Below are 16,220 nucleotides of genomic sequence, written 5' to 3' on the forward strand. Positions count from 1 at the left end.
TCCAACTTTAGGATTCTAGACCGCACAAGGCTCAAAAACATCTCGAGTGCGCCTGAACCAAAAAGAAAACCGGCATTGATTCAATTCTCTTCAAACTTCAAATTCTACGACGTCATGGTTTAGACCAATTTTGACCGACGAAAGCTATAATCGTCGCAGTATCTCGTAGCGTGGGACCCGGGTTTTCAGCTCAGCCGACTAATCCGTCCATCCGCAAAATCCACACAATCCTGAGGCAAAAATTCTAGGATTCCATGAAATAGTAAATTGGAATCATAGGCACGTGGACGAAAGTGATGATGATATTGATATATCCATCAGGCCAGGTTTCGACCTACCGACCCCAGGCACTGTGCGTTAACTTTCCAAATTATGTGCTTATGTATGGGGTCGGGAGATCTGAGCAAGTGGGCCTTCTTGGGGTGTGCCAAGCTGCCTTCAACCCTTAAAAGATGTTCGCATGAGGGTTCTAGACTTCTTCTATGAATGCGGCACCGAGACTCTGCGGAAAAACCTGAAATTATCGTTTTTTGTCTCGTAAGGTAGTGTTCACCCTGGTCACTAACCCTCCTTCGACCATGCCTCCGGGACCTTAGATAAAAACCCGTGAGAAAAAGAAAATATGGAATACAGCCTCTTGGATGAACAGGTGTGGGGTTGACGAGCCTAATCCTTCCCAAGTCTCACTTGGCTCACATGCTGTAAGACACCTATTGGGAAAATCAGGGAGTGGGCCTGAGTCAATCTGGTCGTATTGCAAAAATTGGCGGTTTGAGGATTTGGTACTTTCCTTCAGACTCGATGCATTGTTTGCAATCCACATGTTAAATTTCTCAAAGGTCCGATTGATCACGCCACGATGCAACTGCACGTAGTATAAAAATGGAAACAACAATATATAATTGATTAACAATTAACAAGAGAAAAACCAGAATCATTGACTCGGGCAATCAGCTGGTTAGATGAAGAGATAAATCATCTGGTGGGGTTTACAGCAAGCTGCAGGCAGCGCAGATCCAACCCTTCGTCTGAATGACCTTGTGCATAGTTTGGGATCATCAAGTTACAATAATTTACTAGGTATATGGATGATCCAAAGCAAGTTTAAAGTTTAAAAAAGGCCGCGCTTTTGGTCGTGTTACAAAGAGATCGTATGATACTCTTTCCCAGCCCGGTTTCGAAATCGTTTTGCCACAATCGAAGGAGTGTTCGAAGGAGTATTAGAATGCTCTGTTGCATGCATCCAGCATCGTCATCGATGCATCCGTGCATCTAGCGTGCTGGATGAACCCTCGTCCAACAGGACCCGCTCGGGTCACCTGGAAGGGTCTTTAATTCAATTGCCTCGTTAACATTTCCCCCCCACTTTCGATCCAAAATAAACAAGGTTATCTGTAACGCAACGTACGGCGATGTTTCAGACCCAGCATATAGATCGTTATAACGAGACGAGCAAATGCTTAGTTCCTTGTCTTGTCTCGTGTTCGAGGGAATATGTGCATACTTGCTTATTGAGCAGTCTCAATCCAGCCAATGCTTGTTGCTACTGCTGTTCACATGTATGTGCTCTCGAACGTGAACAGCGCCGATGCAGCAGCCGGCGCAGAGAATGTTCGCTGGACACGAACTACTACTACTACACCTGCATACATGCTATATTTCGATTTTAATTATCGTTTTAGCACCCTTTGCCTTGGGTACGAGGACGAACGACTACGACCACCCTTACCCACTTTTGGGAATGAGTTTTGTGGTCCCGTGGTTTTTTACGTTGGGGAAACCCTTCCGATACAACAGTGTCTAAATTTCGGTCGGGTAGGTACTATGATGCCAAAATTCTCACATTTGTGATAAAATATCCCGAAGATATAAGCTACAGTTCGGAGTTACTGCTTCCAGGATGCGTGACAGCTAGATTACAGTTCAGCTTTCTATCTTGGCTACCTTATCAGCTCGAACACGTACACGATTCTCAATGACTAGTCTCTCAATGACGATGAATAGTATTAACTAAACCGCACGCAACATGTACATGTACATCATTTGTCTTAAATACGAGGTTTAAAGAATCAACGCGACAAAAAACATAACGAGAAATATTGAATATTCGTTTGAACTACCAATAAAGCAGCGGGGTGTGGGGGAGTTATGGGAAATATTTTAGCCTCATCCAGAGGGTGGGTCCTCGGTTAGTCGGGGAAGTTCAAGTGCTTACCCCGGAAAAAGGAATATATCATCCACGAGATTCGAAGCTTCGAGTTTTCATCTGGTGATGTGCTGAATTCCTTGATCTCGTTAGTTGGAACATATCCAGCTCGACACCGCCAATATGCGAAAGATAGAATGTCGCCCATGACAGACATGACAGCGGTTTTGGACCCTTCTTCCTCTTCTTTTTTCTTCCTGTTTTTTTTTTATGAAAATATGTTGCGATTAATTCATGCTACCTGTACCAATGAATTCATTACTAATACCCATTAAACAAAAGAAAGCAAAAGGTTATAAGAAAGGTTTTGATGATAGCCTCTGGCAATGCAAAGGGCTATCTATAGTGGACTGGTAACCCAAATCCATATGTGTACATCCCATAAATTTAACGAAACCTCGTCGTAGGACCCGAGATCCCGACACCCAAAAGGTCTCTGAGCCCTCCAACAACCTGTGTTGTGGGATTTGCGAGGTGACGTTGGGATGTTACACGAAGGGCGTGCAGTCTCTTACCCGGTCCAGACGGGACTGCACAAGCGGGAACGGGTGCGACTAACCGGGCATCGGTATGTATCGGACCGTCCTGCGAAACGATATTTGCTACAGCCCTGTGCTTGGCCCAAAGTTCCGAGCTTTAGGCTGTGTAAATAAGTACGGTGGTATGGTGGAGTATCGAAAGGGTAGGTATTCATCTTTAGAGTCCAAATAAGGCATCTGGTAGAATGTTAGTGTGAGTGAATCAACTCGAGTGCAAGAGAAAACTTACATCAATTTAAACGCCTATTGGTCCCCGGAGCTTCCATCCTATTGTTCCCGAATGGTGAAGACCCCTTTCGAATTTTAAATAGTGCAATAGAGGTGGGCTCAGCTCGGCCACCCCGCAGGTCTGTGAACCTTGTGGACAGTTACAAATCCGTCGCTGCTTGCCCTCGGCTTCATGTTGAAATAATATTCCCTCTGCAGAACGTCCATAGAGTGTATCGAAAGCAGCATATCCGCTCCAGTTGTCCGATCGCTAAAATGTATAAGATAGTGATTTTTAAAGTCGAATTCCGTACCCAAATGTCTTTCGTCCCAAAAGTACGCTTCGTTGAGATAGGAGTCGATAACCCTGATTCTCGGATTTCTTGGGTAGAAGTCAGATGTACTACGGGTCATGTTATCGATTTCCATGTAATCGGTCGAGGACATAACTGCGCGCCCATCGTACTCGAGATACATCGCAAGAGGGTTGGCAATGCTATCGCCGTCTGGAATCAGGTTACATTCTTCGTTGTGGTTCTGGATCGTGTTCTGGGAAGGCGTGATGTAGTCATAGTTCGGATCGTACCAGGAACCTGCGCCGTTTGACGAGGAATCCCGGGTCGATCGGCCACCTGTAGACGAAGACCCAAAGCGACTACTAGTCGGACGGTTGTGAACAGAGTGTCTCCTAGTGCGAAATTGAGACTGGTAAACGGATACAGACCCTGAGGACGGGCGCTGACCGCTTTCCCCAGCTCCCGACCGATATCGTGCTGTATCAGGGCTAAGTAATGCTGAGTCGCGTCGACTGACTATGGCAGTTGTGACGGATGGCTGCGTCGTCGTCGTTACCGGATGGTATTGTCGGGCCATATCAAGCAATCTTTCATCCCTATCCTTGATATCGGGTAGTTCATGCCCGGGAAAAAGAACGTACCAAACGGCATCGTAGTTCATCCGGTGTTTGAGCGCCGAAGGAAGACCGTTAGGGAAATGCTTAGGTAAATGGACATGCTTTAGATGGTGTGCTTCTTTTCTGATATCCCCGCATGAGTGGTATGTAACTGGGTCGTACAGCCAGAACCAACAGGCGTAATATTTTTTACCGTCGCAGGCAGGTGGTTCGATTGGTTGTGGTAGCGAAGGCGGCTCTCCGTCGTCGCCACCAGGCCCTCCACGGCCTCCTGGTGGGAAATCCCCATACCCAGTTCCATACCCTTGTCGGTTTCGGCGTCCAGACTTATCGCTTTGGCGAGAGACACCGGAAGAACCAGCAGAGTCACAATGACCTTGCGAGGGAGCAGTTTTGTATATCGCTACGGAACTGTCCCAGTCAGAGACTTTAAGAGGCACAGCGAGATCTGACAGAGGCGGGTCGGGATAACGATGATCGAACCCTTCTGTCGCGAAGTCTTTGCTAAATGAATCCCGAATCTTTCCAGAGTTGCGTTTAGGAGCTTTAGCCAAAGCCAAGTTTTCGAGGCGATTCTCGAGACCCTCTTCGTTCTGCCATTTTTGGAACTCAGACTGTGGAATAGACTCTGAATTTCTGCGAGATTTTCGAGATTTTCGAGGTGAAGAATTATATTCTTCTAAAGGCCCAGAATTTTTAAAAGAGGGGGGAGGAAAAGGAAGAGAAGAAGGGAGAAAGCCGGAAGAATTAGAAATTGACAAACGACCCGTTTGGTCGGAACACCTGTATGGGTGCTGAACTCTGCGGCTGAATGCCACAGACTCCAAGTCAGAGGCCAGTCGGAGGCGGGACGAGCGGCTGTCTGCCTGGAGGAAGTTCGTTGGAGAAACGATTAAAGCCATTTTGAGATATGAGATTTCTCGACGGCTATCTTTTTTTAAATATATATATATTTTCTTGATATTTCTGCACCGGCAGACGAGGTTTTATATATCTCGACTCTATAAAATCGATTGGGATTTATAAGAGTCCTTTGTCTGCTAGCATGCTGTGATCCTTAACGAAGCTATAAAAAGAAAGCTCATATTAGAACAAACACCTACGCAGAATTCAAGCACGTACGACATTAAGTTGTAACCAAAAGTACTCACCTTTTCCGGGACGGGTCCTATTTAGAAGCTATGCTATCGAAATATTTTTAAATACCACATCGAGACATACAGACTTGATGCGATGATATAAATACTTTGTTTCATTGAGAGGCCCGGAAAACGTGAAAGGATATTCCTTTCAAAACCATGGCAACTTAAGCCTGGTCTGGCAGGCATGCCTAAGTAATTCAAGTCCACTGGCCAGATGCAAATGTTCCTACGCCGCAGGGCGAAGGTTCATGGTACACAGGTACCGCTTTATCGTATCTACCATGAACCAGTCGCTAGAATAGCCATGCTTCTTGTTCTCACAATTGCGAACTTTCTGATGCGGAAGCAACTACCTGAAGGCAGGGGCTTGGTCAGCCCCATGCAGTAACCACCCATATAAGCCCCTCGGCGGGTCAAGTGCAAACCCGCTAATTAAAGATGTGAAGTGGCCCTACCTATTCGTTCTTAATGTAATTCCTGTTACCGAGCCATACCAATACCCTCTGTCGGAAAAACGCTCTGGTAGGGCACGAGCTCCAAACGTAATACCCCACCTCCCTAATTACGGGCTGGTATGCAGCTTTCTTTTTCCAGATACTCTTTTTTTTCCCTTCATTTTGCTGGAGAGGATTTTAAATCTGCATCCGCTATTGCATGCTGGACCTTGCCTATAGTCAAGAGAAAGAAGAAAAAACGAAGAAAAACGCCTCACTCTTGTGCGGTTAACTAGCATTCTTGGGTGTCAATCTTCTAGCTTACGAGCAATGTTACTATCTTGCTTATTTGATCCGCTGAAAGCTTCTGTTAACATCGTATATTCCGATTCGCCAGCCAGCATATTGAGACACCGCATCACCGGATGCATTAGGAGAGCTATTTAGGTACCTCCGCCAAGGCATACGGGAAGTTCACGGCACATACGAATATTAGGGCCATCGTGCATCGGCCAGAGCTAGATCATGACAAGACAAATGTCCGTCGTCTCTCGGTTTGCGGGCTTTGTCAACCGACGATGCTATAGAGAATCAAGTTCAAATTGTCCGTCAATTCCCACCGATCCACCAATGACTGTGACTGAGACCTCGTACGTAGGAAGTCTACAAAGGCGAAATGCAGAGAGGGGAAAGGCATTACCTTCAAGGCCACGGGGTGTAAAATGCGGCTTCACAGGCTATTGGTGAGGATATTTGAGAATGTGAGACAGTTTGCGAACTCAAGTACCCCTTGAGCGTGTCGCCGGCACGGGATCAGCCTCGACTAGTCGGCTTAGTAAGGAAGGGAACGCGGGTGAAAGTTAACTTACCGCCACACATTCTCTAAAGCTCGATTCGGGAACGAGGTCGGGATGATCAACTTCGAGAATAAGCAAGACCTGCTTGCCCATCCAGCAGACATTACAAGTATAACCGCCAACCCTGGTTGAGCACGAAGGTATCCGATCCGCTAGCTCCGCCTATCCCCAGCAGTACAGAATTGCAGAAACTGGAACCCAGTCAAACATCAAACATGAACGAAACACAGGGTCATGATCAATCGATTTTGTGATATCCTTGTCCCCATTCCATGGGTACTTACATTTATGGTTTTTGTGATATAGCCGATATCTACCGCAGTCGCTAGAGTTTACTCCAAGCTAGGGAGCTCGAGCTGCAAACCTCTCGTCTCCCAAAACAAATTGTGAAGCTGACCCTTTCGAACTCCCACACGTAGGCTGTGTAAGCTGCTGTGCACAGATCACTTACATGGAAGTACACGCCTACATTGTCGGGTTCACTGACAAGGACCAGCAGTCAAGGAAATTCCGAAGTCCACAATTACAGAACTTTAACTTCCTTGTTTCCCGAAAGGAGTGTCGCCAAATTTGACGAGGTTAACAACAAGTGATAAGTCGTTCTAAGAAACTCAAACGGGTTTTCAAGCCCAGGATCCGTTTTTTTGTTTTTATGATATACCAAGCATATGCATATCCCGTAACTGCATCAGTACTTTGGACCTGGCTGCTCTCGCTTCCCGCCATGGAGTTTCTAGAGCTCTCGTTCCTTAGTGGGGCGACTGTATCACTGCTCCGTCGCCCATAATTTGATCGAGATATGGTAAAGAAAAAATAAGAAAGCATACTTTCGATAGATGCTAGTGCCTACGCCTTAGTAGTCGTGGGGAGGAAGAAGAAAACATGCACATCCGAAAAGAGGAGCTTTCAGTGACACTACATCGACGGCCAGGCCTGCCGCTATCATGCATATGCCAATCGAAGCCAATTATCAAGTAACCACAAGCAGCCCAGGTTTCCCTCTAAGGATTGCTATGTAGTTACCTAGACCATATTTCAGGGATATTATATCTCTTTTCTTTTCTCACGGTATATTAAGTTCATATGATGAAGCTCTTCGTCGTTTCTATTTTCCAATCCCTGCGAGATTTCCTAGATTAGATGATCAGTTTATCGCTTCGTCTCCATGCAGGATTTCCTTCAATGTTGTTTAATTGCTTTTATCTGCACGCCTTGTGGGTATTTAGCGTCGACTGGTATTACCAATAGAGAGGTCTAGTCCCTGTCAATGCATTAATTTGAAAAAAGAAAAGTCAAAAATAAAAATTTACAAGTCTACCAAGTACATCAGCAAGTGTATACAGTAAAGAAATCGATGCGGATCCGATTAACAGGGGTGGAAGGTCTGAATCACATTCACCTGGTTGGTGCGCTGGTGCGCTGGCACGATGCATCCTAAGTTCAGGGGTTCCCCAATGCCGCATACATGTCTGCATCGAAACCTCCACAGGTTTACTGCCTCGGACGTAGCGCACTAAGAAGAAAACCCTGTCAGCCATTGGACACGTCAAGCGACACACTAATGATAATGTCGGCATCTATACATAATATCTGCCTACTTCGGATGCCATCACGGGAAAAAAAAAAAATCGATTCCTACTTTTCTTCAGCTGTAGCTCACTCCGAGACCGATGAGGTTGACAAGCTATGATTAGCAGCCTTATCGGATTCAAATACTTTTCTTTTGTGGCGGCCCCACAATGCAGTAATTCTGTAACTAATTATTCAGCATCAGAAAGGATCGCATCGATTGATGGGTGTGAAGATGCAATTTACACTAATTTATCAGAAACTATTTTTCCCGATTTGTGTCGACATAGGTTTACTGTGCCGTTGCACCACTGAAATGACGGCCTCGGCATAAGCTCAGGTATCTAGATATAGATCCAAGCCGACCACCAATTGATGGTTAATTCAGTCGAAAGGAATATACTCAAATACATTTTGGGCCAAGATTTACCGGCATGTAAACCCTTGAGCCTCTTTCAATCCCTTGACTCATGATTAGAGCTTACTTAGCGAGCCAGGTTCAACAAAATTAAGCTAAGACGATTCCTGCGATGTGTTTGTTTCTGGACCTCTGGAACAAGCATACAATGCGGAATGCAAGCCTTGTTGACCACCGTACAGGCAAGGCCAATTAATCGAGGCCTTCCCATATGACTCTTGCGTCAGCCCCAATCAACAGCCCGTGCAGAAATGTCTTAGAATTTTTTTTTTGAAAGGGATCAGTTCCCAGATATGCATAACGTTACACACTCTGGTTCGTATACCACAGACGTCCTCACTGTACAGCCAACGAATCAACCGTACCATCTACAAGCTTGAAAGAAACCTGTAAAACGAGGCTCTGCTCTTGTTTAAACTATCCTACACCTATGCCAGATGCCATCTTCGGTTTAATTAAAGTACCGCCCTTTGAACGATATTTCACCTGCATATGCGTCTGCACATCATCACCAACAGATCAGTCAGCCCGAGACACTGGATCTGGAAAAGTCCTAACCCTCGCACAACGCATTTGATTACAATTGTCACTATGGCCGCTTCGCCGCCGGTTGATCAAGGTACTCGGGAACCATTGGTTCCGTACCACCAGATTCGCGCATTGTATGACGAGGTAGGACAATAATCCGATCGTATAGTTGAAAGATAAAAATAATTCTCAGATATTTAATATTTATTAATCGCTTCCATGTTTATATTCCGTCCGTTCGCTGATGATTTCGTATGTTGTATACGTATGTGCTGACAAAAATACATGCATGCATGCATGTTTGTTCGATTTGTATTAGGAATCAATCACTGTATACCAGGCCTACAACAAGAAGATAGCGGATGCCGCTGTTCAGAACCAGACACTGGCGGTGCCTGGATGGAGTTGTGAGAGGATGACTTGGATCAAACCGAGTTGGTCATGGATGATGTATGCCCCCCTTCCTCACTGCACTCCAGGAAATAAACCGGGGGTGACATGTCGACATGCGGATGTCATGTCCACACACGGATATGTGTTCGAGTTCGCCTTGATTGTCAATTGAGTTAATGAGATATCTTGATATATGTATATACATCTAGGTACCGCTCCGGGTTTTCTCATAAGGACCAGAACCAATCGCGGATCCTCGCGATTCGGATGTCGCATGCTAGCTTTGAGTCTATCCTAATGCAATCTTCGCTATCTAATTCGTCGGGAGGGAAGCAACCGGTAAGGGTTCAGTGGGATCCAGAGCGGTCACCTTCCACGAAAACAAAGCTTCCGTATCGAAGTATACAAATTGGTATTGGAAGGAGTGTGGCAGAGACATGGGCTAAAGAGATGATTCTGAGTATTGAGGATGTGACTGAGAAAGCAAGGCGGATGTATGACGACGTCGAAGCTGGGATGGGAGAGAAAAAGTTGGAAGAGAAATACATTAACGAGTCTGTCTATAATATCAAAAACGAGGAGGTCAGGGAAGTCATTAGATTAGATGCGGAGGAGGAGAATAAGCAAATTTAACTATAACGTGATATAGGTCCATGTTATAGCTTCAGCACACTATATCATGTACCGAATATAATAACATCATGATATTGAAGTATATACGCTAGTGGATTAGCCCGATACACGCTTAGAATCTGGACGTCCAGACCGACGGCTCATGAGCTGAGGGGTATAGAACTAGCAAAAGAAACTGATACATATTTTATTGTAAATCTAGTTATGTATAATGGCAATTGAGTGTATCTGTGTGACTTCCGACTGAATTTCATTGATACTAGTCTGTAAATTCTCCAAGACTCATGGCACTGTAGTGTATACGTAATGGTTGGTAGGCTCGTCAGTGTACATACGTACTGCGTTAATGAGCGTCTTGGCTATAGCCATCTATAGATCAATCATCTTTCCGCCGAACATAATATGAAACTCTGAAAGTATCAAGTGTAATATATAAAGGTATAACGTTAAGAAATGCTCTGCATGTCCGGCCCGAGAACCATATCCTCGGACACAAGCCATATTTTCGGGCCCGAGACCAGGTCCATCCCTATCAGGCTCTTGACGAATAGCCCAGCCAATCAGAACACTAGAGTGGTGGCCAGATTGGGTGAGTTCCAAGGATTGAAACAACACGCAACATACTAAATACAACAGCAAAATCCATGCGAGTCTAGTGTCACACACTATGCGAAATTTAATAAAACTTCATGGTTACAAGCTCGAACCCCTCGTTAGTATAGATATTGAGGGGCATTGTAACTTGTTGGTAAATCGTCAGTAATGACGACGTTAACAGCTGATATCTGCTTGAACTACCTCCACATCATTGTCAACCTCCTCAGACAGACCATCACCGGCATCTCTTCTCTTCTACACCATAAACTTCATCTGTCTCCATTACTATTGCAGTAGCCATTCGCATTAGCGTTCATCTAGTTATTTGCCTGGCTTTTTGTCGTTTATCTATCAGGCTTTCTCGGCGTTTTAACATGAGTGCATTCAATAGCGAATCAGCGGGAGGCCCAGCTCCACCCCCAGGCCCAATTAATACTTCCGATCCACCTCAAGAAGCCAGTGGGAGGCTTAACATAGTTCCCATTCCGGGTTCAGTTGCCTTTAATAACATTGACGCTGTTCTCGAGGCTCATAGCCTCGTTACGAGTATGTAACACCACCTTTTGATTGATACACTACGATTACCTAGAGTTTCGAGGCCGAATTACCTACCAGGTATTGACTAACACGTTGCCATGTATAGCGGAACAAGCCTATGATCTCCTCAGAGACTTGGGTGTACCTCGTGATATGATCCTTAGTATAACCCAATATGGCTTGAATCAATCAATAGAAAGCAACAGCGGTCAAATCCAACCTCCTTCCCAAGAGAAAGACGTCCAAGATCTGGTTTCCCTACCATCTCGAACAGGGTGGGAGAAAAGGTACCCGGATTATATAGCTGCTACCTCTCAGCCTCGACCCCCAATCCAAACCTCGTACCAATGATTCGCCCGGTCCACTATTCCGAGATATGCACCTCATCTACGCCCAGAGAACGTCATCCCACCAATGGCAGGGCTTCTCAGGCAGCACCCACAGACTCTACAAGTTTCGAGAAAATCCGGTGCCAAAGGGCTCAAAGACAGAAACCTTAACATCGTGATGATCTATATTGTCGGCCCTCCAAGTCCAGGAAAACAGAAGTCGCAAAGGTACTGTGTGGAAGATTCAATTTCCACTATCTCGGCGTTGCAGAAATTCTCAAGGAGGAGCGTCGGGACCCTCAAAGTCCCTATCGTGATATTTTGGAAGATATGCTTCGCAAGGGCCTTCTCGGGCCTTGCAGGATGGTTCCTTCGATGTTGATTTCCCAGATTGTCAAGGAAATGTCTAAGAGTTTCAAGCAAGTTTTGGTAGGGATGGGCTCCAAGGGGTCTGGACCGTGCTCAATATTTCGAAAGTATCCTGCAGCCATGCGACCGGGTGATTGAATTCTTGTGCGATGATCAAATTGCATTTAATAGGATGATGATGAGTGTTGGCCCCGATATGAGATTAACCGAGAAGAACTAACCGAGAAATTTAAAACCCGTCTAAGGAAACATAGCAAAGAGGTTGAAATCGTAACCCACTATTATCGACAACTTGGGACGGTTATGAGCGTCGACGCAGAAGTTCCTTTCAGCAAGGTCATGAAATAGATGGAGCTCAAGTTAAAGAATCTCACCATTGATGGATTTGCGGGAAACAGAAGGGAAACGGTGGATGAAAGGAACCAAAAGGCCTAGCAGGAGATGAAGCAGATGGTTGAACGACAGTTCATAAATCGTGCTTACTCGTTCACGGCCCTGGCAGCTAAGGAAGGATATGATCCTATTATTGATTATTCAGGTGCTGATGAAGAAATGAACGACTTTGAGGAAGGCGAGGAAGAGGGGGAAGAAGAAGGGGTAGCAGAGGAAGACTAGGAAGAAGGGGTAGGAGAAGAAGAAGACGGAGAGGTTCTGCTAGACCAAAGGCAGGACGGTGTTCGCTTACAACAAACGAGTAAGCCAGCGAAGAAGCTTGAAGTCGTTCCACCTTATCAGCCTCCTCAAACTATCGTTTCCCGAGAGCCAGAAAGCACCGTCTTATCGGAATTCAATAAGGATACTAACGAGAGAGTTCAAGACGCACAACATTCTACCATTAGCCAAGCGAAGGTTCTGGAGAAAGCTTACGAGATAAATAGGTACACCTGTACTATAAAATATGTTAAGTCCCGTTTTTACTCGTAAGAAGCTTGCAGCTCTGAAGAAAGCCTGTTGCATTAATTATTTTTGATAGATAACTTTTAGTTTCGAAGATATCTTGGTGAATTCGTATCAGAGTGTAGAACGAGGAAACAACCGGATCTTAGCTTATGATATTGGCTTTGCGCAGCTGCAGATGTAGACGTCTTGATGTCAGACCAGACCCCCTCCGAGGGCGTCCAGTCACATGACTATTTCGAAGATCAAAACAGGGGTCGCTTAAATCGATGAGTTCCATTGCAAGAACGAGGCTTCCAAATAGCACCATATCAACACATTTAGAATCAACTCGTTTCAGCGATTCTAATGAAACCCAAATCATGAAATTTGCGGGGTATTTAAAAGTTAATTTTTTGGTGGGATTTCGTCAGAAGCCATGAATCTCGCGATATTTTTTCTTGGGTTGTGGCGTTGTCTTGTAATACCGTGTAGACGATTTGAGGCTAATCGTAGATTCTGTTGTCCGGTTTTTTGGGGCTAGGTCACATGCCCGTTTTGGAGGTCAATGTCGTTGATATTGTTCTAGAACGAATTTTCCAAATAACATTATATCGGCACATTGTGAATCGTCCGTCTTTCGCGGTTCTAATGAAACTCGAATCGTGAATTTGGTGGGGTATTTAATAAGTTTGTAAAGCGTGTGTAGAGGGTGATGTGTAGTGAATTCGATGGTGAGCTATTCTATGCCTCTGAGGCCTCATTATATACATGAATTGGTTACACAGACGTGCTTGCCCTGCCCTAATGGCAGCTTGGGTCACGTGAAGCTTCGGCCATATGGGTAGCTTCAACAAAGTTAATTTTTGGTGGCAGGGTGAGGATGAAAAGCGATAGTTCTGGTTCTTTCAACTGGACAACACGGAGCTCAAGGCGTAGGGTTGGCCACACAATACGCAGGCGCTAAGAATACGGTATTGATCCCATTTTTAGGTTGATATGTGGCCCAGCTTCCGTCTTGCCTCTAGATTAACTTGACATAGTCACTAATAGTGGAAACATTGTTCTCAGAGACTAAGATCGAGAAGATCGAGACACCTGAAGATGGGTGTTCTGGCTTGGATACTTGTGGTTTGAATTTTAGTCCAGATCCCTTTCTAATTAAAGTCGATGGTCTAGTTTTTGTTTGTATGAAAAATATCATTAACGATAGTACTGGTGGACAAAAGTGTAATTTAAAAAGGGGTTTCGAGAAGTGAAAAAACATTGGATCACGGGGGAAAAAACTTTTCATGAATCCAAGCTTTGCATTTTGGTTTCCAGAATTAACGATTAGATTAACTAAGGAATTGTCAATGACAAGAAAACAAATCAAAAGGACACGAAGAACCCACAAAGGGGAAGGGATATAGTACAAGAGCGCCGGTTGACGGGAAAAGGAGATATGTATGCACACTACGGTAGGAAAAAAAGAACAGAAACCAAAAATTCCCTTGTAAGCCCAAAAAGACAAAAAAGCAAGCTAGCAAGCAGTAGTTCTGATTTATGCACACCCGAATATGATGATTGTCATTAATGATGCCGTATACTTTTTTGGGTAGAAAAAAGAAGCCACTGTTTCCCTTTCCTCATGAAGGAAGCAACAGAGACCTTTTTAGTTTAGAAGGAAAAATTTTACAAAAGCATGGCGGCAACACCGGCAACACCCATTAGTAGACCGCTGGCAACCTTGACGGAGGAAGCAGCACCGGTCTGCGATGGGACAGGTGGGAGAGTAGAGCTGATTTTTGGCTGGCTGGTTCCAGTTGGGGCATAGGTAGTTCCGTTGTTTGCTGGCGGGACGTAGGTGTCGGTTGGGGCAACATATGTGGATGTGGTGGAGGGCTCTTCATATGTGGATGTGGAGGGCTCTTCATATGGGATGGGGGAAGTTGTCACAGTGATGAAAGAGGTGACAGCGGACTTGGTTGTGGTGTAGACGGTCTCGTAGCTGGTGGTGGTTTCCTCAGATCCATAGGAAGCGGCGGTGGTTGGGACAGCAGTGGCAGATGAAGTTGGTGGCTCGTAGTTGGGGTTAGCGACACCGAACTGGGTGGAGTATTGGTATTGACCGTTGGCATCAATAATGATCTGGATACCGTAGTGGGTGGTATCAGGCTCTAGGTCGGCCTTTGGAGTCCACTGGTAGGAACCAGTGTTTGGAATCTTCTCAACAATGGGGTAGAGTGGGAGGATGTTGGTCGAGGGTCCTCGAAGGAGGAGGATGGTGACGGTTCCAGACTCAGTTGGCTGCCATGTGATCTCGAATGGCGTTCCGACTGGAACAATGTTCGCAGTATTAGGAGTTCCGACCGGGTTAGAGGTCACATTGAAGGTAGTTGGGGTGGTGTAGGCCAAAGCAGAGGCCGAGATGGCGAGCAAAGTGGTGAAGACCTTGGTGAACATCTTGATTGATTTGAATCTTTGTGTCGTTGTGTTGTTCCTGAGGTTGTTATTGTTGTTGGGAGTGTTGGATTATGACTAATCTAATGAAGTCTGTGATAATATCGTGAGTGAGATGCTAAGGAGCGGACGACGACTACGCTGTAGAGTCTTGTAAATAAATGAATGACTGGGTGATAAAAAAACGACGGCTGGTGATAGGAAAGAAGGGAAGAATTTTGTAATGCTTGGGGGCAGGCGCCGGTTTTGTATCGTCTGGAGCCAGTTCAGTCTAACTGGTGGTGGTGCAGGGCGCTCTTCTTCCCCTTAATCTGAAGGGTAGCCAGGAATTTGCACCAGTGCGGGTATGTGCCTCTGCGGTTTGGCATGGGGCTCCCGGTGGGCAGGTTTCAGCTGCCAGGCACACAAACCGTCGGCACACCACGAGCGGGTTTTTAGCTCTGGCAAGGTAGAACCCAAGCCCGAAAGAGGGGGTCTGCGTTAAATCAGAAAGTTTGGACGAGGGGAAAAGCGCAGAATAGGCAAGAACGCTGTTTCCCAGATTGGAATGTCGCTATGGGACAGACATGTTGTGCCACCTCTATATAGTTTTATTACCAACATATGTATCACTGACATGTCCGGATCGTATCAGATGTCGCGGAATTCTAGACTGATAGGCCATAGGAGTCTCGGGAAGGGGGAAGTTGCTTTTGGCTATTAAAAGGAACATTGCTTACAATTGGAATTTCTCCGCCAACTGTTGATCAATCAGCCGAAATGATTCTTTTTCGTGTGTGAATTGTGTGATTAAGCTTTTGCTAGCAGGATTTGGGAGATTAGATGCCAATTAGCGGTTGGTATTTGCGGCCAAAGATCCTAGTCAAGGTGTGAAAACTGTTGTGGTTCGGCTAGATGTGATTGGACGGCCAAATTGAAGCTGCAGGGAACAAGGCCAAAGAGACGGAAGAGGCAAAGGGTCGTTGTGAAGGTGCAATTGGGGGAGATTACAGATGACAATGTCTGTAAGTACTTAATTAATTACTACGGTGATTAATGGAAGTCGAAGATGAAGATGAAGATGAAGATGGACTAAATGAGGTTGATGTTGATGGCGATGGTGTTCCTTTTATCTTTTCGGTTTCTTCGCTCTTTGTGTTAATGTTGGAGGATTAGTGGTCTAGTCTGCGGTTGTGGTTAACCTTCGATGGCGCATGAATGGCCCACGCATGACCTCTACAAAAACACCCTT

General features: G+C 45.4%; 4 protein-coding genes across 4 annotated transcripts; 2 read left to right on the forward strand and 2 right to left on the reverse strand.

Moving 5' to 3' along the window:
* Nucleotides 1-2,717: 2,717 nt before the first annotated feature.
* On the reverse strand, nt 2,718-4,767 carry DFL_003865 (uncharacterized protein; the record flags this gene model as incomplete). Its single annotated transcript, XM_067632862.1, has 4 exons — nt 2,718-2,922; nt 2,975-2,988; nt 3,118-4,501; nt 4,688-4,767. The coding sequence occupies 4 exons, from the start codon at nt 4,765-4,767 to the stop codon at nt 2,718-2,720; spliced, it is 1,683 nt and encodes a 560-aa protein (XP_067491089.1).
* A 4,109-nt stretch (nt 4,768-8,876) lies between these two features.
* DFL_003866 (uncharacterized protein) lies at nt 8,877-9,839 on the forward strand (the record flags this gene model as incomplete). Its single annotated transcript, XM_067632863.1, has 3 exons — nt 8,877-8,957; nt 9,133-9,263; nt 9,416-9,839. 3 exons carry the CDS (start codon nt 8,877-8,879, stop codon nt 9,837-9,839), a joined length of 636 nt encoding a protein of 211 aa, XP_067491090.1.
* A 971-nt stretch (nt 9,840-10,810) lies between these two features.
* On the forward strand, nt 10,811-11,324 carry DFL_003867 (uncharacterized protein; the record flags this gene model as incomplete). Its single annotated transcript, XM_067632864.1, has 2 exons — nt 10,811-10,982; nt 11,080-11,324. The coding sequence occupies 2 exons, from the start codon at nt 10,811-10,813 to the stop codon at nt 11,322-11,324; spliced, it is 417 nt and encodes a 138-aa protein (XP_067491091.1).
* Nucleotides 11,325-14,221: 2,897 nt separating this feature from the next.
* DFL_003868 (uncharacterized protein) lies at nt 14,222-14,992 on the reverse strand (the record flags this gene model as incomplete). Its single annotated transcript, XM_067632865.1, has 1 exon — nt 14,222-14,992. The coding sequence occupies one exon, from the start codon at nt 14,990-14,992 to the stop codon at nt 14,222-14,224; it is 771 nt and encodes a 256-aa protein (XP_067491092.1).
* Nucleotides 14,993-16,220: the final 1,228 nt, after the last annotated feature.

Source organism: Arthrobotrys flagrans (assembly GCF_004000055.1).
Source record: "Arthrobotrys flagrans strain CBS H-5679 chromosome Unknown unitig_0, whole genome shotgun sequence".
In the NCBI taxonomy this organism is placed as follows: Eukaryota; Fungi; Ascomycota; class Orbiliomycetes; order Orbiliales; family Orbiliaceae; genus Arthrobotrys; species Arthrobotrys flagrans.